This window comes from Sminthopsis crassicaudata, chromosome 1, assembly GCF_048593235.1.
Source record: "Sminthopsis crassicaudata isolate SCR6 chromosome 1, ASM4859323v1, whole genome shotgun sequence".
Classification (NCBI taxonomy): Eukaryota; Metazoa; Chordata; class Mammalia; order Dasyuromorphia; family Dasyuridae; genus Sminthopsis; species Sminthopsis crassicaudata.
The window spans coordinates 276,515,581-276,541,843 of NC_133617.1; the positions used below are offsets into that span (position 1 = coordinate 276,515,581).

The 26,263-nt window shown below is 31.2% G+C and overlaps 1 protein-coding gene across 12 annotated transcripts in view; it reads left to right on the plus strand.

The window, feature by feature from the left end:
• Nucleotides 1-26,263, plus strand: part of C1H8orf34 (chromosome 1 C8orf34 homolog) — a 391,674-nt gene that overhangs the window by 97,568 nt on the left and 267,843 nt on the right. For all 12 annotated transcript variants that reach the window (XM_074278849.1, XM_074278851.1, XM_074278841.1 and 9 more), the window contains one exon: nucleotides 15,006-15,034. In XM_074278849.1, coding sequence (XP_074134950.1) covers nucleotides 15,006-15,034 — 29 coding nt within the window. The remainder of the gene's footprint in view (nucleotides 1-15,005; nucleotides 15,035-26,263) is intronic.

A 26,263-nucleotide genomic window follows, 5' to 3' on the forward strand; every position in this document is an offset into this window, starting at 1 on the left:
CTGCACAAGGGTGGGGGCCTGTGCAAAATCTTAGGATATACCCATACATTTTATACATTAGTCAAGACAATGAAATTGAGGATTGATCAAATATGTAAGTGGAGGAAAAGGAAGAAGAGGAGGAGAAAAAGAGTAGGAAAAGGAAGAGGAAAGGTTAGATGAGTCACAAAAATCACATAATCTCTTTAAACCTCAGTTTCCATATCTGTAAAATAGGGAAAAATAATATTTCTGTTAAATAATTCACAGGATGATTATAAAGAATGCTTCTTATAAAGCTTAAAGTATTACATGAATATATATATATGCATATATATATATATTATCTGTCCTAATAAACAATCATATTTTTGGGGATTATGACATATTTTCTTAAAAATTCTTTTGCTTCTTTTTATTCCTTCCAGTACATATAACAATGCCTTGGGCATAGGAAGGATTATGCATTATTTTAATTAGTAGTTTTTAATATTTTTCAGTAAATGTCCATTGATTTTAGAAGCACAGAGTTTTTAAGATGAAGATCTCAGTAGCCATATACTCCAGCCTCAATTTGAAAAGGAATATCCACTATAACATACAAACCTATGGTCATCTAAACTTTCATTGATGGCATCTAATAAAGGAAAACTCATGATTTTCCAAGGAGGCCCATTCTACTTAGCTCTAATTTTTAGTAAGCTTTTTTCCCCATATACCCTACTAAGTATAAATTTGTTTCTTTGTCACATACTTAGTTGATTCTTGCTCTGCCTTCTGGGGCTAAAGAGAAGGGACTCTGGTCCCTTTGTTGAATAGATAAAGAATCAGCTTGACTCTGTCTTCTTTTCTCCAGGTTAAGATCTGGAAAACAATTTGGAGTTTAAGGCCATTACTAAACAGTGCATGCTGCTTGATCCAACTATACCACTGCAAGTCTAAGCATAAAAGAAATAAGATCTTAGATGTACATTTTTAACAGCTTTTTTGACTATTGAAAAAAATACCCCAAGACTAAATAACTTCCCCCCAAAAAGATTGAAAATTAAATGAATGTCCATCAACTAAAGAATAGCTAAGTAAGAAATGAAGAAGAGAAATAAAAAGGCATATTAACTGATATAGAGTAAAGTGAGCAGACTCCAGAATAACTCATACAATAATATCAATATTACAAACACGAACAATTTTAGAACTGTGTGTAAACTACTGAAAAACAAAATAAACAGAATCAAAAGAATAACATGCCAATGTTACAGGTAATTAAACTTGAAAGCTCTAAGAACTACGGTTAATACAATGACCATCCATAATTTCAGATGACTGATTATGAAATCTATTCTCTACCTCCTGACAGAAAGGCAATACCTTTAAGGCACAGAATTATCCATGTATTTTTAGCATATGGCAATGAGGGAATTTGTTTTGCTTGGCTATGAAGATTTGTTACAACAAATTTGTTTCTCTCTCTTTTTAGATGAGGCACACAGGAAAAATATATATATTTGTTTTTTCTGTCATTAATTAATTAATCAAAAGTAGAGAAATGGAGATACAATACATGCATAATAATGTGCACACTTGCAGATGATGTCTCTGTAGAGTTAATTTTATTTAACCATTTTACTGTATGTATAACCTATAAATTTAATATAAAAAGCTCATCAATAAAAAGTTTAAAAATGAAATAGTAACTGGTGTATGGAGAGAACTTTGGGGAATTATTCCTAGGTTATACAAATTGAAAAATGTAGATTTTATAATTCTATCATGGTTTCAATAAATAAAAAAATAGGTGATAATTTTTGCTCAATTCGATTTGTACTTTTTTTTTAGAAGGGCATTTCTAATTTGAGATGGATTGGATAAGTTATTAGGCTTCTAAAGAATGCTAATTATAAGTAAGGGGGAATTTGATACTTCTCCCTAGTAACTCAGTTGTAGTCTTTGAAAGAAAAAACATTTCTTGAACCCTATGTATTAACATCCCCATCCTTGAATTTAACCTAAAATAAAAACAAAAAAAACCCCCCAAAACCCAAAAAACTTTGAGTGTCAAAAGGGGCAATAAGCCAGGAGTGCTGCATTAAATATAATCTGTATGCTGCAATACTTCCATATGATTTTTCCAATAGGAAAAAATGCTAAATTTAAAATTCAAATCTTATTTTATTAAAACAAAAAACAAACCAAAATTGTTACTAGCAAGTTTATAAGCATGATTTTCATTTCAATAATATCACTGTCACCTCATTTATTCCTCTATTATTTGACTATTGATACAATATTTTTCATTAATTTTCCTCCATAACATTTATAATTTTAATGTATTTTATTTACAATCTATTCAGAAACTTTCTAGTATATTCTATTAGAAAATATATTACTAGTCATATTGCCATTTATATTCTCATATTAAGTAGAGGGACAGGAATTTTATCATTTACTGTATTCATGCCTTCTCTTTGAATTTCTTAGAACAATAAACTATTTGTACAATTTTAAAGTAGGAAACATTTATCTTAAAGCTTTCCCACTTCCCTTTTTAGCAATTATCTTTCTCTTCCCATCTTCCCTTCCCTCCCTTTATATAGGATATCATTCCTTTAGGAATTATCTCTATCAACTGTTAGTTATTAGGACTATTCTTATAAAGGAACCCTTAAAATTTCAAAGTCTTCAAGAGCTGAAGAAATGAAAGAGATCATGAATTGTAGTCATTTTATGGAGGTTAGAGAACAATGAACTTTCAGGCAAGAGCCCTGAAAGGTGCCCTTTGAATTATACAGGAAGGTGGCTGCCCAGGTTGCCTACTCTTGGCTTTGATTTAAGGTGCAATAGCATTAATCTAAGATGGAGGTGGATAAAGTTTAGTATTTAAGTAATTTTTATAACCTGCATCAAAATAATTAATAAAGTTTACAAAAGTCACTAACTTTTAATTAAGGATTATCTTATACCTGAAATCTGCTCACTACAGTATATTGAGCAGGCAATAGAGGGGATGAAAAAAATTCTGAAACTTCATCGCCATCTATTGACAATATAAGAAAATGCAGTAGTGTATACAGTGTATCTCTGTCTCTGTCTTTGTTTCTCTGTCTCTATGTGTGTTTCTGGGTATCTCTTTGAAGGCTGATGTATCCGGCTATAGACAGTTGTTCTTTAGTATTACCCTCTCGCATTTATATTCCTTGTTTTCTGAATCCTACTCCCTGTGCTCTTTGGTCCTAGCTTCCCCCTTTTCCGGATTAGGATTATCTAAAAATGTAAATCTCATTCTATACCTTGAATTCATCATTTTTCTATCATCATGTTGCAACAGTGGTCCCTTGGAAATCATTATTGTTCATTGCATTCATCTTGGTTCTTAAGTTCCTCAAAGTTGTTTGTTTATACAAAGTTGTTATTGTAAAAATTGTTCTCTTGCCTCTGCCTATTTCTATATGAATGCCAACTAATCACCTATTTTGCTACTCTAAAAAATAGATGCTATATACATATAAGTACTTTTCTTTTTTTTTTTTCTTTATTCTCTTTGGAGTATATTCCTATTGGTGATATTTATAGGTAGAGAAATATACAGTTTAGTAACTTAGAAAGCATATTTCCACAATGCATTCCAGAATGTAGGGAGAAACTCATAGTTTTACAGAGTACATTAATATACCTATTGGACGGAATTCAATACGGTACTACTGAATATATTTAGGTAATACAACACATTAAATGGATTCTCCCAGAAAAAAAATGCTTTACATAGTTAATATGACTCTGTGCAGTAATTTATGATAGATAATAGGGATGAGCACAGGCAGTACTTTAGCAGCCATTTAGGAGATATTTTATAGGAAGTGAATTTTAATGTTTCTTAAATCATGTTTCCTGGATTATAGTGTGGTAGAATATAATGTCTTTAATGGCAAGGTATTTGCCATTAGAAAAAAAATCTTTGTATTTCTTGAACTTAGCTTGATGGCTTTCATATTTTAGGGTTAGACCTGTGCTTTCACTGGCATGGGAAACTTTTGGGGCAGAAATACAGATAACAGCATTATTGCTTTCTTTATACCAGTTCTTCTGTATATTAAAATGCATACTTTTTAGAAGAACTTTAATATTTCAAACATAAAGTTGAGATCATGATAACAGCATCAAAATCTTGGAAAAAATATTAATAGCATCTTATTACATTATTGAGATATTTGTCATAATTCCTCTAAATTGTGGAAAGAAAGCTGGTAAAAATTTGAGAAATTATTATTATTGTAGTTGTTATTATTCTTTAATAGGTTTGAATAATTCTGAATCTCCCCCATAAAATTAAATCCTTAACATAATAAGACTAAATGGCTAAAGTCAGCTTTAGACAAAATAGTGCATGCAAAGCATTTTGTAAATATAAAAATGCTATGAAATTACAGGCTATTATTGTTGTTATTGTTATAGCTTTACAAAGTATGTGGAGGGAATTAAAATAAAACTGACATACTAGAACATAGGAGTGGCACACAGACATGTTCGTACATATGTATTAATATATATACATACATGCATGTGTGCATATTTGTATGCATTGTCTTCTAAAAAGTAATGGTGGCAAAGTTTTTATTTTGTTTTACAATGCTATTAAAATATCTCAAGTGTTTAAAAATAATTGAAGTATGTGTAAATACTGATCTGAAATTGTTCCTCATTGATATCAAGTAGTTTTATTTTAAAATGCTTTTATGTCAAGTTAAACATTTTTCTGAAGTCAATAGGACTTCTGCATTTTCATTTCTTGAAGATTTTTTTTTGATTTCTAGCAGACATTTCTATAATTTGACAGTATAACAATGACCTCTTTTACTATTCCATCCGAAGATCATGGTTTCCAAAGATTACTATTTGGCACAAAAGTTGGCTGGAGTCCTTCCAAAGGAAAAATAAGGGTATGAAGGACAGAGAATTGATAGCTATACTATATAACTAATAATATTGATCTTTGCTGAACCAGAAGAGAATGATAAACAACATATTTAGTTAGAATTGAAATGTAATCATAAAAAAACAAAGGTTTTGCTGAAGTGGGACATTACTGACATATCTTAAAACTTAGGGATTTTAAACATCTTAACTATAAGAAATAGGATTAAAAACCTGTAGTATGTGGTAGTGGCGTTTGATTTACAATTATATATATGTACATATATATCCATATGTATATATAAATTTATATCAGTTTATGGATATATACATTTATCAAACTACACAACAATCTATCCTTCCTCTCTCTTCTCCTCTCCCTTCTTTCTCCTTTATCCATATCTTTCTAATCAGATTGAAAAGAAAGCCCCAAATTAGGGATTTATATATAACCTGAAGCTGTTTGGAAAAGGTACTAGTTGTGTTGATTTGGGCTATACAACATGCTATAGACCGCTCTTTTCCAAGGGCTTAGACTATGCAGACTGAAAAAATGATTAGATATCACTGCTTCTACTTTAACTTCAATCAGGCCCTGTCACTAGGTCAGATATGAGGATTCTAGACTTTGCTGCATTCATGCTTTAGCTTAGGAAATTAACTCATTACCTTACTATATTGTCCCAGAGTACTGTGATTTTTAGTTTATATACATATGTTCTACAAATTTTCCATCTTTCAATATTTATATCAATCAGATAGCTATTTAATACTACTGCACTTTGTCTGTGGCAGTCCCTCTTTCACTTTCTTCTGTGGAATATGAAACCAAATAACAAAATTGTTAGAGACAGTACAAAATGGAAGTATAAAGTTCCATATGCATGATGTTGCTAAGTAGCTCCATTCTGAAGAGATAAGCTGTTGGTATATCATTTTATGAATTATAAGATATCAAAAGTCTTAAGTAACAAGAAATTTTGAAACTGAGAAAATAGAAAATAGGTTTCTTAAATAGAAAATTTGATGCTTTAGAGCATTAAAACTGTGGTTGAGTGCATTAACATATAAACACTGTAAAATCTTGACATATATAAAGTAGTTGCTACAAAGGAGGGCCAAAGAGCTATGAAATTATTTTTCTCATTCAAGAGCAATACTACTTTTGAATAAAAAGTCAATTATAATACCATTCAGAAGTTGAAAGCAAATTACAAGTCTCACTTCAAAATATGAAAAACACTCAGTGGAAATAAAAATAAATCAATAAGAATTTTGATGTGAAATTTTACTTGTCATATTGTTCCAAAAAGAGTCATAGGTGAAACTTCCAGGAGAACAATAAATTGATGTGAAACAAAGACAAAAAAAATTAGATTGCATGACAGAAGATAGTAGGTCCAAGCATTATTTTCTAGATACATGAGTTCAAATAAAAAAATAATGCTTTAGCTATATAGGTATGTAAATTATAGCAATAAGAAAATATATGAAATATCTCTACACCTTTAAAAATACTGAAATGACAGGACAAAGTTGAACCCCATATCTTTACCCCAAATCTAGTTCCTATAATCCTTATATCCCACCAAAGCATACTATTTTTTCTATAGAGTTCTATCTGGCATAGATAATGATAGAATTCCATCTAAATCAGTGAAGCAAAGATCACATCAGATATGTGAAGATTTTATTCTTTTTGAGAGGATAAACTACTCTGTTTGGGGGAGAGGGGATGGGAATCCCAGTAACATGTATACTAATGGAAAAGTGTTAGGGTTTTAAATCATGTTTTAGTTAACTCCTATGGAGTTTACTCAGAATAGGCAGAGAGACAGACTTCTTGTGAATCATTCTATCCTAATGAATCATGTAGAAGAAAACATCAAATTTATGTTTGAGGGAAGGACCAGAAAGTAGAGATCCTGACATCATTCCACCTTAACACCTTAACAAAGCATATAGGGCAAACAGCAGAGATAAAAAAGGCCAACAGAAAACTTGGAGATAAGAGTGTTCCTAAGGAGAAAATAAGTAGGGAGATGAGGAAAGTTCACAATATACTAAATAAAAATCATTATATCACAAAAATGAACAAAAATATTTAATGGGGGTGTGTGGAGGTATTAATAGTAGTCAATTGAATCAAATCAATCAATCTTTGTCATTGCCTAAAGAAACTAAAATACTCTTTCCTTGGTGTTTTTAGCAGGTGAGAGCCTCTTTCTCCCCCTCCCTACTCCCTACATTAATACATATACATGGCACAAAACTAGGTTCTCCTCTCAAGGAGTTTATAATTTAATGGGAAAGACAACTTGAAAATACATATATGAAAAGCAATATATATATATATGTAGGATAAATAAAAAAATAACAGAGAAAAGGCACTAGAATTAAGAAGGATTGGAGAAGGCTTCCTAAAAAAAAAGGAGAATTTTTATTGGCACTTAAAGGAAATTGCAAGTATCAAGGACAGTTAGAGAAAATGTCTGGAGCCAAGATATGGAGCATCTTGTTCAGGAACAATCATCTGTCCAGAATCACAGGATCTAAGATTATTTGTCAGGGAGTAAGGTGAGAGATGACTGAAAAGGTAGGAGGAGACTAAATTATGAAGGGAGTTGAATATCAAACAGGAGATTTTGTGTTTGATTCAGAAAGCAACAGGGAGCCACTGGAGTATATTGAGTTGGGAGATGAAATGATTAGATATACATTTTAGGAAAATCACTTTAGTGGCTGAATGGTGGATTGCTTTGGGCTAAGAGACAATCTAAGCAGAATTACCAACTCTCTATTTCATTAGTCCAGGTATAAATCAGTAAGGCCTATGCTAGAGAGATAGTAATGTCAGAGAATTTTAGAAAGGGATATATTAGAGAGATGATGCAAAATCAGTCTGGATGTGGTGGAGGGGGGAGGAATGAAAGTAAAGTATGACTGCTAGGTGGTGAATTTGAGTTACTGTTCTCTACATTAATAAGGTGATGTGGGGTGTGTGTGTGTGTGTGTGTGTGTGTGTGTGTGTGAGAGAGAGAGAGAGAGAGAGAGAGAGAGAGAGAGAGAGAGAGAGAGACAGACAGACAGACAGACAGACAGACAGACAGACAGACATACAGAGACAGAGAGAGAGAGGTAATGAGTAATGAGTTCAATTTGGATCATATTGAGTTTGTGATGTCTGAAAGTCAGTTGAAGATATAAGAATAGAGGTCTACTGAGTTTAGGGCAGGATAGGTGGATTTGAGTGTTATCAGCATAAAGATGCTACTTAAGTTGATAGAAACTGATAAGATCACAAAGAAAGTTGTATGAAGGGAGAAATGGGGCAGGGGGGGAAACAAAGCAAAACTCTGAATATCTAATAATTTAGAAGGAAGTGTAATACACACACACACACACACACACACACACACATATTTATGAAGAACTGGGAGAGAGTAGTGTCCCAAAAATCTAGAGAGGAGAGTAACAAAGAGGAGCAAATTATCAATAGTACCAAAGGCTGCATAGAAGTAAAGAATGAAAATTCAGAAAAAGCCATTGGATTTGGCAACTATATATGTGCATTTATATATATGTATATACATTTCTTGAAGAATATATAGTTTTATACACACACACATATATATATATATATAGTTTATAGATATATAAATAAATCTATATATCTACATGAGTTGTGTATATGTGTGAAAGACAGATAGACAGATAGACAGACATGGAGACAGAACCAGAACCAGCCAGCCAAACAGAGAGAGACCAAGAAACAAGAGAGAGACAAAGAGAGGGAGAGAGAGATAGAGAGAGACAGAGATAGAGAGGCAGAGAGAGAAAAAGGCAGAGAGACATAGAGAGAGACACACAGAGACAGAGAGAGGAGAGAGAAACAGAGACAGACAGGGACAGAAACAGACATACAGAGACAGAGAAACAAAGAGACACACAGAGAGACATAGAGAGACAGAGACAAAGAGAGACAGAGACAGATAGGCAGGGAGAAAGAGACAGAGAGAAGGGGGAAGATGGGAAATAGGGAGGGAGGGAGAGAGAGGGGAGGGAAGAGAGAGAAGCAAGGAAGGAGAGAGAGACAAGGAGATGGAGAAAGAGATAGGAGGTGGGGAGAAGGGAGGGGTGAGAGAGAGGGGGAAATGGAGAAAGGGAAATGATCATGGGGGAGAGGGAGAGAAGAGGGAAAGACACCTGCCCTCAAGAAATTTATAGTTTAATGGGATAAGCTAGCATACAAAAGGAGCTAAAAATTGTGGAGAGGAGAAGGTAGCCCAAAGGAGTTCCTCTAGAACATTTAGTGAGGACAAGGTGGCCTTCAAAATAGTCTTCAAATATTTGAAGGTCTGCCAGATGAAAGGGGATTAGACATGGTCTTCTTGGGCCCAAAGTGTATCTGTCACTTGTGACAATGGATAGAAATTGAAAAGAAAAAAAAAGTGAGCTTTTTATAAAGAAACATTTCCTAACTTTTTGAGAATGGTCTCTGAATCCTCCTTTTGCTCTCACATTTAATGATTTTTTTAAAATATTATTTGGCAGTGAGTAAACTCACAAAGTCTCATCAGACTATGAATATGCTTATATTGCTCATCCTCTGATGAGTCTGCCCATCCAAAATAAGAATTCATTGTGTATTGTTCAGTCATCTGAAAAAAAAAAATCTCTCTACATATTAAAATCCTCACAGTCTGATATTAGACTGTCTGTGCTAGGCTAAAATAATGGGTATGACAACTTAATTTAGATTTAAACTTGGCATCTAATTAAGGTCCAGGATGTTTTATCAACCTAGAGTAAGAGATTCTAATAGAAGTAAAAAGTGTGAGGTATAATGGGTGTTTCCTTTCCCATCTTCTGCCTGAACTCTCTTCTCTGGTAGTCCACCTCTCCTTGGAATATTGAGTTAATTACATACTGATGCCTTTTATGAGATTGTTATATTCAGGACTGCCATACTTCCCTAAAATATGTGAGCTTCATAACATGGAGATCTTCATGACATTGGTATTTTCTGAGGATGTCCTTAAGCTTTGGTATTTAAAATAATTTTCTAACTTAACAAAAACATTTCCCATCATTCCCCTTTAATGATCTCATTAGAAAAGTAGCTTCTTGGGATTTTTGCTTGACAATTATAATTATATATATATATATATATATATATATATATATATATATATGTGTGTGTGTGTGTGTGTGTGTGTGTATATATATATATAATACAATTATATATACACATATGATATATATAGATATAGATATATAGATATCTATATATATTGATGACTTGAATTATCTGGAATAATTGTTTTTATAAAATGAGAATAATGAGAATCTTTAGGAAAAGAATAATGAGAATCTTTAGGATAAGAATAACCATGAAAAGAGTCACTACATGGCAATAGTATCACATGAAGTGTGAGAGAAGCTAAAACAATTTTAAAAGGGAAGTGATAGCTCCATCTTATTTGGCTTGGTCAAACTAAACTACACCTGAACCATTGTGTTCAGTTCTGTTCCACTTATTTTAGGAAGAACATTGGCAAGTTGGACTGTATACTGAAGACGATAGTCAAAATGGTGACATGACTGGGGATCGTGCCTTCTATGAGCTGGGCCACTAGTGGAACTGAGACACTATGACTTAAACCCTATACTTCTATAATATGAATTATGGAGAGTAAGAGCTAAGATTCTATGCAACTGAATCTGAGCAATTGTGACTATTGCTGAATTGATCTGTGGTCTACAAGATAGATGTAAGATCCTGGAGGAGTCCTAGACTTAAGAGACCTTCCTCAGGGACTGATATTAATATCTTTGAAGGTCTACTTATCTACTTTTTTTTCTTTTAATGAATTGCTTTTATTTCCCATGGAATTCTTTTAAACCTGGGGGGTTACTGAATATATAAATAAATATATAAATATATATATAAATATATATATATATATATATATATATATATATATATATATATATATATTATTAAAGATGTTGCATATCTTGAGTGCTATATTGCAGACATGACATCTTTACTTTACAATGGCATAAAAGGAGTAATTAAAGGACCTAAAGAAAGAACTTGTGGGAGACCCACACTCCTCAAATATTTGAAGAATATTTGTGCAGAAAAGGCATTCTATGTATTCTTACTGGCTTTAAAGTACAATACTATGAGCAATAAATGGAATTTCCGAATGTCAGATTTAGATTATACTTAATGAAAAATATTCTTTTCTTAAGCTATATATTTTCAAAACATATGCATTGATAATTTGACAACATTGATCTCTTGTGTTTCAGATTTTCTCCTCCTACCCCCCTATCCCTCCCCTAGATAGCAAGCAATATATGTTAAACATGTTAAAATATGTTAAATGTAACATGTATTAACATATTTATACAATTCTCTTGCTGCACAAGATAAATCAAATAAAAAAAAAAAGAAAACAAATGAGTAGGAAAACAAAATGCAAATGAACAACAACAAAAAGAGTGAGAATGCTCCCATAGACTTTCTCTCTGGGTATATATGGCTCACTTCATCACAAGATCATTGGAACTGGCATCAATCATTTCATTGTTGCAAAGAGTCACATTCATCAGAATTGATCATTGTATAATATTTGTGTTGTCATGTAGAATGATCTCCTAGTTCTGCTCATTAGCATCAGTTCATATAAGTCTCTCCAGGCCTTTTTAAAAACCCTCCTCCTGATCATTTCTTATAGAACAATAATAAGGAAAAATATTCTTTAGCAAGGACTGAGTTCACTTTCAGCTCTCTCTTATTATTTGTGCTAAAATTAGGAAATTTATTTAACTTCTGTGGAAATCAGTTTACAAAATGAGGGGCTTGAACTAGCTGACTTTTAAGGTCTTATCCAGCTTTGGAATTGTGATGTTTACAACAATAAAATAATAATCTACCACATTTGTCCTTTAATGCATATTTCTTTGTTAACACATTGTATGGCACACAGGGAGAGCTTAATAAATGTTTTTTTGACTTATTAGTTTAATAGTTTGATATATTCTTTAGCATCTTCATGAGGTATTGGAAAGAGCTTTGAATTTGGAATGGATTTGAACCTTAATTCTGTAATTTTGTAATGCAGATGAACTTGAGAAAGTCATTCAACTTTGTCTCAGGTTTCTTACCTGCAAAAGAGAAGGATTAGAATAGATATGGCTTTTATCATTTCTTCTAGCTGGAAACCTCTGATCTTATTTATTCATTCAATGATATAACAAAATGATATAATGTAATGTATAATTTAAAATAAAATCATAATACTGTTTCATAAGCAATTTATAAAACTGACATTTAAATATCTCCATATATCACATACATTTTTGCTATATGATGTGATACATTCCAAAGAAACTTTTCTTTAACCTTGATATTTGATTCCTAGCTTGATGCCAAAGGACAGGCTTTTTCTGATGCCTGAAGTGCATGTCAACTAGATTTCCTCCTCTTAGCATCATTATCTTCCTTAAAGACTCCATTGAATTGTGATCTCTTCTACTAAACTTTCACTACTCCCTTAAAGTTTTTATTCATCTTTTCTACACATTATGTCATATATATGCATGCATGTGTGTGTGTATACAGTTTATAGCTCACAGGATAATGTGAAGCCCTTGAGATTGAGTACTCTTTAATTTTCCTCTTTGCATCAAGAGTATCTAGCATCATAGTTTGCTCAAAATAGAGCTTTACTTAATAAGTATTTATTGAATACTTTATGGAAAAAAATTAGCCAGAGTAAACTAAATAAGAAGCAAAGTATGATTTAGTCAATTAATAAGCAAAATCAGAAATTTAGTATATTTAAAAACTGAAGTAATTTCATTATATCAAGGACTATTAAAACTTTTGTTAAATAGCTTATTTATGAAATAATATTGTTTTCTGAAAAATATCTATGCAATTATATATGTTTATGACTTTTTCTAGTAATCAAATTGATTCTGTAGTTTGTGACAATTAAGTGATTAAGATGTTAGGTGACTTATTTAAGGGTACAGAAGTAAGGTATCAGAGAGAAAAACTGAACCTAAGCCTTCCTGATTCTGATTTCCTAACTAGAATATTATGCCTGTTTTTGAGAAGCAACTTTCTTTGTTGAAGAGGTGATGGTCTTCAATAATAGACGATTTTATTCATTTAAAGTTCCCAATTCTCAATCATTTTTTACCTTAAACAAATGATCTTCTTGAGTAGTTATGAACAAAGTTTCATCACTTGATGGCTCATTTTTTTTCTCCATACCAATCTAGATTAGTTCTCAGATAGCTCGCAGATATATTTACCACTTCTAAGATCATATTTACATCTTTTCAACTTTGGCCTAGCCTTCAAGAACACTATACTTCTATGAGATGTCTCTATATAGTATTTTGGCTCATAATACATATTGGATCTTCTTTATAAAGTTAATATAAGCTTCAAATAAAATAATGTATGTAAAAGTATATTAAAACATATATACTAATGTTAGTTCTTACTCTCAAGGTCAATAATTAATCCTACCTGCCATACCAAAAGGTCTGTTTTTGTTGTCTCTATTAGTTTAACTGGCAGTGTTTCTAGTATGATGCTGAAAGAACTTGACAAGTTAGGACTTAAGTGTATAACAACAAGAGATTTATTTAGTGCCTATTATATGTCAGGTCTTCATCTGATCTCATTTGATCCTCACAACAATTGTGGGAGGTAGATGCTATTATTGCCCACTTTTTATTATTATTGTTTAATTGTAAGCTATTCTCCATTTGAAGATTTTTTGGAAAAGATGCTAGAGTGGTTAGCCATTTCTTCTCCATCTCATTTCACAGTTGAGGGAACTGAGACAAACAGAATTAAGTGACTTGTGCAGGGTCACACAGTTAGTAAGTTTCTGAGGCCTGATTTGAAATCAGGAAGATGGAGTTTTCCTGATTCCAAGTTCAGCATTCTATGCACTGTGCCAATCAATTGGTTTTCTCTATTTTACATTGGGGAAAACAAAGAAAGAAATTGGAGCATGGATTAAGTGACTTGCAGGGGGTCATATAGCTAGTAAGTGTTTCATGCTAGATTTGAGCTCAGATTTCTTGTCTCCAAGTTCAAAACCCCTGCACTGAGTCACCTAACTGACTATAGAGTCAAAAGTTTCTTTCCAAAAAAAATTTTTTTTAAAATTTGTTTTTAATGAAAAACAAAACATTTTGCAATTTGAACCTTATTTAAAATCTGTGACAACAAAAAACAAAAACAAAACAAAATTTTAAGAGATTTTAAGAAAGGTTTCCATAAGACAACATAAGAGATCTTGAATTACTTAACATAGAAAAGGGATTGGCCAACTTCAACAACAAGCAGCAAGAATTTGAAAAAAAATAACTTAAGGGGTTTTAATTTTTTTTAAAGTGAGGATAGGAAAAATTAGGGATAGATTGTAGTCTGAGAGATTTACAATCAATAATTAAATTAGAACTTTCTGACAATGATGATCATTAGACCTTGAGAAGGCAATGAACAGAACTGGGGAGGTAATTTTTTCCAGAAATTTTCAATTAGAAATTATTTTAGACTTGTTTTAAGTCAAGATTTTCCCAGAGGACTAGGAAGATTAAACAAAGAACATATCAAAAGCCCAATCAACCACTATTTTGTACCTCAACTTTTATGAAGCTATAAAGAATTATTAAATACATAGTTACCTGAAATAACATAGATTTCTAATTAAAAATAATTGGCTTGAAAAAATAATTGGCTTGGCTCACAATGAACAAATTAAGTCCATTTATACAATGTGGAACAGAACAATGTGTTCTTGCCATAGTTTAACTTTACTTCCAAGAACGCCATAACGTGCCATTAAAAAAAATTACTTCCTTCTCACATGCTCATTTGACACACCAAAGAATTCATAATTTTTTAAAAGCTTAATTTACTTTATCAAAAGATATGTTACTTTTTGGGCTTTTTTTGTTTCAATAATAAGAAAAAAGTGTTATATTAATGAAATATGGTAGTTTTGAAAACATAATAATAATGTTAAAAAGTTAGATATGATTTCTATATTTTAATATTAATCTTTTTATTCCAGGCATTGCTATTTCAGATGAACTTGATAAGGTAAGCTAAATCATATTCTTATTGAAATGTACAATTAGATATGATGCTTCTGTTAGCTGTCAAAATTGTGAAAGTTTCTATTTAGAAAAATCATTAATTTTTGAAGCTAGGGATATTTAGAAATGTTATTGATTTGGAATGTATATGTTTTAATTATTTAGGTTAAAGTGATTACATAAATTTTAAAAGTCAAAATATGGCATCTGGATATATAACTATTTCTTTGAGCTTCAACCTTTATAAATTCTAATTGAAGAAACATTTTAACATTTGGATCAATGAACATCACTGAAAAAGTAAAATTAATTTGGCACAATTATATCACTTCAGTATGCTTGACATTACCCAATACTTAAGCAAAATATATAAATATAGGAGTTCATTAACCCTCTGCTCTGTGGCAGAAGCATACTTGCTGAAAACTCATCTAAATGGGCAAAAAAAATTATAAATAAATGAATGTTAAATTCATATTACATCAATATTGAATTGCAAATGGTGTTTCTGGGAAAATAAGACAAATCTTCAAATAATTATATATGAAGTCTGGGTTAGCCCCCTTGGAGGCCCCAGAATCAGCTGGAGTCAGGATAAGCAGAAGTCCTTGGTCTTTAGGGGGAGAAGTGAAGGGGATGAACAAGACTTCCACAAGCTCTCCACAACCTCCCTTTTCTTGGCCTAAGTGACTCTAGCTTGTCTTCCTCCACCCCCTAATTCCTCCTACAATTTTCTTAATCCCAAGCCTTGAGCTAGCAATAACTATGAGAAGAGAAATTCCAAACATGCTAATAGAGTTATTGTTCAATAGGTAATTAGTCTTAAGTGCTTGGTTGTCTGATTCCAGTGCACCTATTCAAAGTTTCAGCCCTTTATATATAAGTGACATAAATCTTGTATATATAGTAAGTATTTTTTCCAATTTATTAATTTTTTAATAGCTTTTCACTTTTCAAAATACATGTTCAGTATCTATCTAAAATCAATAGCAAGCATTATGTGTAATGGAGAGAAGCTGGATACATTCCCAGTAAGAATAGAGGTGAAACAAGGATATCCATTATTCTATTATTAAACATTGTACTAGAAATATTGGCTTTACATAAGAAAAAAAAGAAATTAAAGGAATTAGAATAGGCAATAAGGAAATAAAATTATTACTCTTTGCAGATGATATGATGATATGATGATACTTAGAAAATCCTAGAAAATCATCCAAAAACTTATTGGAAAAAATTCATAGCTTTAGTGAAGTTGCAAGATATAAAATAAACCCAAGCAAATCATTAGCTTTTCCATATATTACTGACAAAGCCCATCTGCTAGAGATAGAAAAAGAAATGCCATTTAAAATAACTGCAAACAAAATAAAATACTTGAGGATGTGCCTGCTAAGACTAACCTAAGAACTCTATGAACACAATCACAAAACATTTCTCACACAAATAATGTCAATTCTAAACAATTAAAAAAATATTAATTGCTCATTGGTAAGCTAAACTAATGTAATAAAAATGACAATTCTGCCTAAACTGGTCTACCTGTTCAGTGTCATACCAATCAAATTGCCAAAACATTATTTTATAGAATCAGGAAAAAATAATGACCAAATTCCTTTGGAAGAACAAATGTCAAGAATATCAAAGGAATTAATGAAAAAAAAAATACAAACGATGATGGCTTAGCAATACTAAACCTAAAACTATATTATGAAGCAGCAGTCATCAAAACCTTTTGGTATTGGCTAAGAAATAGAGTGGTAGATCAATGGAATAGATTTGATACAATACACAATAATCACAACTTATAATAACTTAGTATTTGATAAATCCCTAAGCTCCAGCTTCTGGAATAAGAACTCACTATTTGACAAAAATTTCTGAGAAAAAAGAAAATAATATGTAAGAAACATAGCATAGATGTATGTTTCATACCCTATACCAGAATAATATTGGGTACATGATTTGAGCATAAATTATGAATATTAAATTCATATTACATCAATATTGAACAATATATGGTGTTAAATAAATACATTAGAAGAGCAAGGGGTAAGTTACCTATCAGATCTTTGGAGAAGGAAGAAATTTGTGATCAAGGGAAAATTGGGGGACATTATGAAAGGCAAAATGGACTACTTTGATAACATTAAATTAAAAAGTTTTGCACAAATAAAACCAACAGAAACAAAATTAAAGGGAAGTACAAAAGTTGGAAAAAATCTTCACAAATCTTTTTGATAAAGATATTATTTCTAAAATATATAAAGAATTATATCAAATTATAAGAAAATAAGTTATTCCCTAATTGAAAAATGGTCAAAGAATATGAACAGCCAATTTTCAGATGATTAAATTAATATGAAAATATTCATATGAAAAATGTTTTAACTCACTATTGATAAAATAAATACAAATTAAAACAACTCTGAGGTACTACCTCAAACCTCTCAGATTGGCTAAGATGACAAGGAAAAGATAATGATAAATGTTGAAGGGGATGTGGGAAAACTGGGACACTGATCCATTGTTGATGGAGTTGTAAAATGTTCCAACCATTCTGGAGAGCAATATGGAACTAAGCCCAAAAGGCTATAAAACTATACATATCCTTTGACCCAGCAGTGCCATTACTGGGTCTGTATCCCAAGAAAATCATAAAGAAGGGAAAAGTACCCATATGTACAAAAATGTTTGTAACAGCTCTTTTTGTGATAACAAAAATTGGAAAATGAGTAGATGCCCATCAGCATCTAAACAAGCTATGATATATGAAAGTAATGAAATATTATTGTTGTATAAAAATGATGAATAATCTTATTTTAGGAAGTCCTGGAAAGATTTACATGAACTGATGCTGAGTGAAACAAGCATAACAAGGAATATATATATATGATTAACTATGAAATATTTGATTCTTCTCAGTGGTTTAGTGAGCCAAATCAGTCCCAATAGATTTTGGACAGAAAGTGCTATCTGTATCCAGAAAAACAACTATGGAGACTGAATATAAATCAACACATGCTATGTTCACTTCTTTCCTTTGTTTCTTTCTTTTTTTTTTTTTATCTCTCCCATGGTTTTCCCCTTTTGGTCTGTTTTTTTTTTTTTTTGTTTGTTTGTTTTTTGTTTTTTTCTCTCCCAACATGATTCATAAAGTGATGTGGATTAAAAATAAATCAATTAAATAAAAAATAAATGTTCAATATTCACGCTTGGAAAATTCCGCATTCCACATTTTTCTCCCTCCCTGTTCCCTTTCCCCCTTCCCTAGACAGCAAACAATCCAGTGTAAGTTAAATATGTGCAATTCTTCTAAACATATTTCTACATTTTTATCATGCTGCACAAGAAAAATCAGATCGAAAAAGGAAAACAAACAAACAAACAAACAAGCAAACATCAACAATAAGAAAGGAGAAAATGCTATGTTGTAATTTACATTCAGTCCCCATAGTCCTCTCTCTGGATGCAGATGGTTTTCTCCATTACAAGTCTATTGGAATTGACCTGAATTGAGAGAGTCAAGCCCATCATAGTTTATCATTACATAATCTTGTTGTTTTATACAATGTTCTCTTGGTTATACTCATTTAACTCAGTATCAGTTCATGTAAGTCTAGACCTTTCTGAAATCACCCTGCTGATCATTTTTTTTTCTTTGCCCAGGCAGTTTGGGGTCAAATGACTTGCCCAAAGTTACACAGCTAGGAAGTATTAAGTGTCTGAGATCAGATTTGAATTCAGGTCTTCCTGACTTTAGGGCTGGTGCTCTATCCATTGTGCAACCTAGCTGCTCTGATCATTTTTAATAGAACAATAATATTCCATTGCATTCATATTCCATAGCTTATTCAGTCATTCTCCAACTGATGGGCATTCACTCAATTTCTAGTTCCTTGTCACTACAAAAAGAACTTCTATAAATATTTTTGCACATATGGATCTTTCCCTCTTTTTTGATATCTTTGGGATATAAACCCAGTGGTGTGTGCTCTAAATTCTAAAAATACAGTATTTTAAATTTTCAATTCTAAAAATATAGTATTTTAAATTTTAAAAAATATAGTATTTTAAATTCTAATTTTTTACAAATTCTAAAAATGTAATATGTGTTCCAAATTCTAAAAATACAGTATCTGGATACCAATCACTCAGAAAGAGAACTATGGACTAAATGTAGATTGAAGCATAGTAATTTTCACCTTTTTGTTTGTTTATTTTTTTTCTTTCCTGTGGTCTTTTCTCCTTTAGATCTGATTTTTCTTGCATAGCCTGATAAATATGGAAATATGTTTAACAGGATTGTACATATTTAACCTATATCTTGTGGAGGGGAAAGGGAAGGGAGAGAGGAAGAAAAATTTGGAGTACAAAGTTTTGCACAAATATATGTGGAAAACTATCTTTACATATATTTAGAAAATTATTAAATTGTTTAAAAAATAATATAGAACACAATAAATTTTTGCTTAGATGACTATGAAAGCAGTAGCCTTTGAGTTGGACAATGAAGTATGAATCAGTTGCAAAAAATGGAGACTGAAAAATAGAAAGTTTAAAGTAGCACAGAAAAAGTTGACATGCAGATAAAAGTCACTGAATGTATTGGTATTGCCATTTGGCAATAAATGTTTCCTTTTCCCAGTTCTTACAATATTTATTATATGAATCAGTTATATGGCATTTGGCTATATTATATTATGCATATCTGAGGTGATATTTTGCTTTTCCTTCAAGACTGACCCTTGAGGTCAGTAGGCATTTCTTATATATTTCTTTGCTTATTTTTGAAGGCAATGAGTTAAATGACTTGCCCACAGTCACATAACTATTAAGTGCCTGAGATCAGATTTTGATTCAGTTTTCCTGACTCCAAGGCTGGTGCTCTATTCACTGTGCCACCTTGCTGCCCTTTTATTTATATTTTTAGTCTTCATCTGGTATCAGCTAGTTGTATTTTCAGTAAGAAAAACCTTATTTCACATTTGTCCATAGACACTAGCTCTGTAATGCTAGGTTAACCTAAATTGTCAGCTCATTTTCCTCATCTTTAAATTAGGGTTAATACTAGCCTCTACCTTTTTGAATTGTTGTGAGGATAAAAGGAATTGATATATTTATTAAGTGCTTTACAAACTTTCAAGTTTTATCTAAATGCCAGCTATTACTAATAATAACAATAATAAATATTTGTTAAATAAATAAATAATGTACTGGAACAAAGAAACGTCTACTTTTATTTCAAATTGAATTTCTGTGCATCATAGTTACGTTGATATTGTTTTGTACTAAGCCTTATTTTAAAGACTGCCCTCTCTACCTTTACTTCCCTTCCCAGAACTGTATTGAAAGAAAAGTTCCCTTTACAGAGGTTGTTGTAATATCTATGTAATGTCATGACCTGGATTCAGTAGGCAAAAGAAGCTAAAAAACATAGGTTGATATATACAACTATGTGAGGTTTGAGCTCAAATAGGGCCTTTGGTGATTAAACAGATAGATACTATTTTTAATTCTTTCAAAACTAACTATGTGCATTTAAAAAGCACAGTCTGAGTTCGTTATGTTATCAATAATGAACATTTTGAATAAATGTGAAAAAGGAAACAAGACAATCTGATCTATTTGGAGATGAGTATCACCTAGAGAGCATAACAGCTAGATAGCTAAGCAAAGCTATGGGAATGGCCCTGGAATTAGAGTTAGGAAGAGGACCCGAGTTCAAACTCTACCTTTGATATTTACTAGCTATGTAATCCTGAGTAAATCACTTGGCTTCTATTTGCCTCATGTGTAAAATGGAGGACAATGATGATACCTACCTCCCAGGGTTGTTGTAAAGATAAAATGAGATAATCTTGTAAAATACTCTGCAAACTTTAAACAACCATTTCAATGCTAGCTATTATTGTTAAATTCCCATTGTCTTATAAAAGTGTTTTACCATGACCCTCCATGTTCTAAGGCACCCAGTCACCTCTAGATTCTAGTTTCTGAAACACAAACAAGGAGAAGCTCTGAAAACCCACAATTCAAATCTAATTCACTGGACAGACTGATGTCATAAGTTTTCATAACATACTCCATGCTGGTGTAGAAAATTATGTTTTGGAACAACTCTAATTGACTTATTAGGTAATTGTTGTGTTTAGTGTGAGCATTTATATTTCAGAAGTAAACAAATGCTATAAAACAAGTTGGTTTATTATTTTCAGTTGCTTATATTAATAACATATTGATAATTCAATTTAAACTTAAAGTATGAATGCATGTTGTTTGTCTCCTCCCCTCCCCCCAGAAATCCTGGTTGTTAAATAAACATTTACTAGAACAGCCTTGTAGGGATCTATGAACTTTATTTGAGCTCAGCAGTTCAAGAGAAAAGTCATAATTAGAATGGAGGTCTGGTGATTATAGACTAATAATAATAATATGAAGAGGTATAAATAACAATAGAATTTTTAAAGTTCATTAAAGGTTTTGTTGTTGTTTAGTCATTTGTTAATTGTGTCTAACTCTTCATGATCCCATTTAGGATTTTTCTTTCTTTAGGATTTTTGTTTTCTTTGCAAAAATACTGGAATGGTTTTCCTTTTCTTTCTTCAGATCATTTTACAGATGAGAAAACTGAGGGAAACAGAATTACATGAGTTGTCCAGGGTCACAAAGTTAGTAAGTGTCTGAGGCTGGATTTGAGTTAAGGAAAACACATTTTCTTAACATTAGATCTGCTTAATCCTTCTTTAAAGTTTACAAAATGCTTTACATCCCTTATCATTTAAGCCTCATAACACCCATGAGTATGCATTGTACAGAGTGGACAGAGTCAATGGCAACTAGTTAGTCAGTCAACAAGTTTTTTTATTAACTGTTTCTATGTTCTAGGTACTATGCTAAGCAAACCAGTTAATGAACCAACCACTCAGTAAATCACTGTTTCATATTCACTCCCAGGCCACTTCTATTGTTTTTTTGCCAAGTCCCTAATGCACTGTTGAACTTCTCATATTCCATTGAGCCTCTTCTCTAAACTCAGCCTACATTTATTAGCACATTCTTTAATCACGTACAAATTAATTCCCAGAACACTCTTTAATCATACTTGAATGCACATCTAGTACATTCTCTCCCTCTGATTTCTGACTTTTTTAATGCTCCTCTGCCCAAAGCCCCTAAGTTTATCTCTCAAACTATCAATCAAATATACCAGCCCTGAAGTTACTTTATTTTATTCTAAAATAAGTTTTATGACTTGCAGTTAGTTGTTTCCCCTTGTAACTTTCCCCAAATAGCAAAAAGCATCCTGACAGAGAATCTTCCCTGACAAGGAAGATGAATGCTTTCTTTTACCCCCTTTCAAAAATCCTGGCTTCTGACTCTTTCTTGTAATTTTCTCATGTGCCTTAACCAAAGTAATGCATTTTTCATTGATAGTTACACTTTATTATATATCTGCTGAATTTCTTATACTAGACCTTGGATTGGCCATAACTTTTGTTAAATTATTCAGATAATCTAACCCAAGACCATGTCACTCACCAGTCCATATGAAAAGACTTCTGAGAAAAGAGAGAAATCATTAATTATATTTATGTACTAAGTGTAACAAGATGATTTACATGGAAAGAGTTCTAATAATCAGAAAGGTAGTCATATAACTTGTGCTGTGCACTATGAATGATGCATTAGTTGATAAACATATGGAAACAGGTACAGAAGTCCCTATGTAATATCTGTATATGAGCTGTTTGGAAAAAAAAAACAAATGAAAAAATTCATATATAAAAATAAAATAAATGTTAAGAATTTATAACTCTAATCTTTTATGTTTTGTGACATTCTTTTTGAAATACTTTATTTCCCCCCAATTATATATGAAAACAATTTTAAGCAATTAAGTTTTGAGTTTCAAAGAAATAAAAAAGGAAGGAAGGAAGGAAATAAGAGGAAGAAAAAGAAAAAAAAATAAAAATACCATGATTCAGTCAGTATTCAGATCACATCAATTCTTTCTCTGGGAATGGATAGCATTTTTCATCATGAGTCCTTTGGGAAAGTGTCTTAGATCATTGTACTGCCGAGAATAGTTAAGTCATATTGTCCATCATAAAATATTGCTGTTACTGTCTATAATGTTCTGTTTCTTCTCACTGACTTAGTCTTAGTTCATCCAAGTCTGTCCAAGGCTTTCTGAAATCACCCTGCATGTCTTTTTTATATCACAATAATATGTGATTACAGTCATATACCATAATTTATTCAATCATTTCCTAATTGATGGGCCAACAATAAAAAACAAAACAAAACAAAACAAAAATAAAACAAAGCCAAAATAAAGAAAAAACACAAAACAAAACAAAACAAAAACCCAACATTGCTATAAATATTTTTGTACAAATAACTTCCTTCCCCTCTTTTCTTTCTTTTTCTTTTTTCTTTTCTTTTATGTTTTTTTTTTTTTTTTCTCTTTTATGAATATAGACCTAGTAGGAATATTTATTGCTGGATCACAGGCTATGCACAGCTTTGTAATTCTTTGGGCAACATTCTCAATTGCTCTTTAGAATGTTCAGATCAGTTCACAACTCCACCAACAATGCATTTTTTTCCCACATCCCTCCAATACTTATCCTTTTCTCTTGTCATTTTAACCAATCTGATGACTAGGAGTGGTATCTCAATGTTATTTTAATTTTTGTTTTTCTCTAATCCATAGATTTAGAGCATTTTTTTTTATCATATCACTATAAATAATTTTGATTCAGTTGTCTGAAAACTATCAATTCATATCCTTTGACTATTTATCAGTTGGGACACATATGCTTATAAATTTGACTTAGTTTTTATATATATTTGAGAAATGAGGCCTTTATTATAGAAGCTTGTTATGATTTTTCCCATAGTTTCTCCTTTTCCTTCTAACTTTTGTTTTACTGTTTCTATTTGTGCAAAACCTTTTACATTTTATATAATCAAAATGATCTATTTTACATTTCATGTTTATTATATCTTATTTGGGCCTAAATTTTTCCCTTAACCATAGACTTGAAAGGTAAAATATTCCATGGTCCTCTAAGTTGCTTCTTCTAATTTACAGACATTTTATTTATAAATCATGTAACTATTTTGAACTTATCTTGGAAAACAGTGAGATGTTGTCTATACCTAGTTTCTGCTGGACTATTTTCCAGGTTACTCAGCAGTTTGTTTGTTTGTTTGTTTGTTTTTCAAAAAATTAATTTTTGTCCCCAGAGCTTGTATCTTTGGGTCTGTCAAACACTAAATTACTACACTTATTTACTATAATATACTTCAACCATTTTCCTGATCCACCATTTTATTTTTCAAATGGTACAAGATTGATTTAATAATTGCTATTTATAACATAGTGAGGATCTGATATAGCTAGGCCACCTTTGTATTTTTTCAATTGATTCCATAAATATTCTTAACCTTTTACTCTGACAGATGAATTTTTTCCTGACTCTATAAGATAATATTTTTGGTAGTTTGAGTTGGTATGAATTACAAACAATTGCTATTTTCCAATTGTTAAGATAATGATCTTGTGTACAAAAGCCATTTGTATTTGCATTCATATAATTCCTAGGTTTGTCTTGGCAAGTAGAATCCCAAATATTTTAAATTGTTTACTATTATTTTACATTTAATTTTCTATCTCTTGCTGCTAGATTTTATTAGTAATATATAGAAATGCCAATAATTTATGTGGATTTATTTTATATTCTGGAACTATAACATTATTATTTATTTCAAATATTTTAGTTGGTTCTCTAGGATTCTCTAAGTGTACCATTATATCATCCATGAAGATCAATGTTGTTTTTCCCTCCTTGTCTATTCTAATTCCTTCAATTTCTTTTTCTTCTCTTATTGCTAAAGCTAAAATTTTAAGTATGATATTGAATAATAGTCATGATAATGGACATCTTTGATTTACTCTTGATCTTATTAAAATGGCTTATACCTTATCCCCTTAAGATATAATGCTCACTGATGGTTTTAATTAGATGATCACTTATCATTTTAAGGGAAGTTCCATTTACTCTTCTGAGCTCTAACTTTTTAAAATTGGAATGGATACTATATTTTGTCAAAAGCTTTTTTTCTGCATCTATTGAAATATCATATGATTTTTGTGGGTTTTGAATTGAAATGGTCAATCATGCTGATAGATTTTATAATATTGAACCAGCATTGCATTTCTGGTCTAAATCCCACTTGGTCATAGTTTGTGTTCTTTTTGATATATTTTTCTGTATTCTCTTTAAAAAAAAAATCTTGCATTAATATTCATTAGGAAAATTGGTGAATAGTTTTCCTTTTCTGTTTTGGCTTTTCCTGTTTTAGGTAGCAGCACCATATTTATATCACCAAAATGTTTATTTTGCTAAGATTCCTTCTTTGATGATTTTCCTAAACAGTTTTTATAGCTTTGGAACTAATTGTTCCTTAAAGATTTGATAGAATTCACTTGCAAATCCATTTGGCCTTAGAGTTTTTTTCTTAGGGAGTTCACTGATGACTTGGTCAGTTTCTAAAATGGAATTAAGTATTTTATTTGCTTTTCTTTTGGTTTGAGCAATTTCTAGTTTTGCAAATATTCCTCCATTTCACTTTGATTGTCAGATTTATTACTATACAATTGGATGATAGCCCAAAATATTGCTTTAGTTTCCCTTTAATAGATAAATTGATTCTTTTATTGTTGATATTGGAAATTTGGTTTTCTTTTTTTTCAAAATAAATTGAACAATGCCTTATCTGTTTTATTATTGTTTTTGTTTTCACGAAAGAAGCTCTTGTTTTTATTTATTAATTCAATGATTTTCTTTCAATTTTATTAATCTCATCTTTGATTTTGAGGATTTTCAGTTTAGTGTTTAATTGGAGATTTTAAATTTGTTCTTTTTTAGTTTTTTTTAGTTGCATGCCCAATTCATTGATATGCTCCTTCTTCATTCTAATGATGAAAACATTAAGAAATATAAAATTTCTCTTAAGTATGACTTTGGCTACATCATATATATTTTTAATTAATTTTATAATTATAAATTTTTGACAGTACATATGCATGAGTAATTTTTTTATAACATTATCCCTTGTATTCATTTTTCCAAATTTAACCCTCCCTCTCTCTACTCCCTCCCCTAGATGACAGGCAATCCCATGCATATTAAATGTGTTACAGTATAACCTAGATACAATA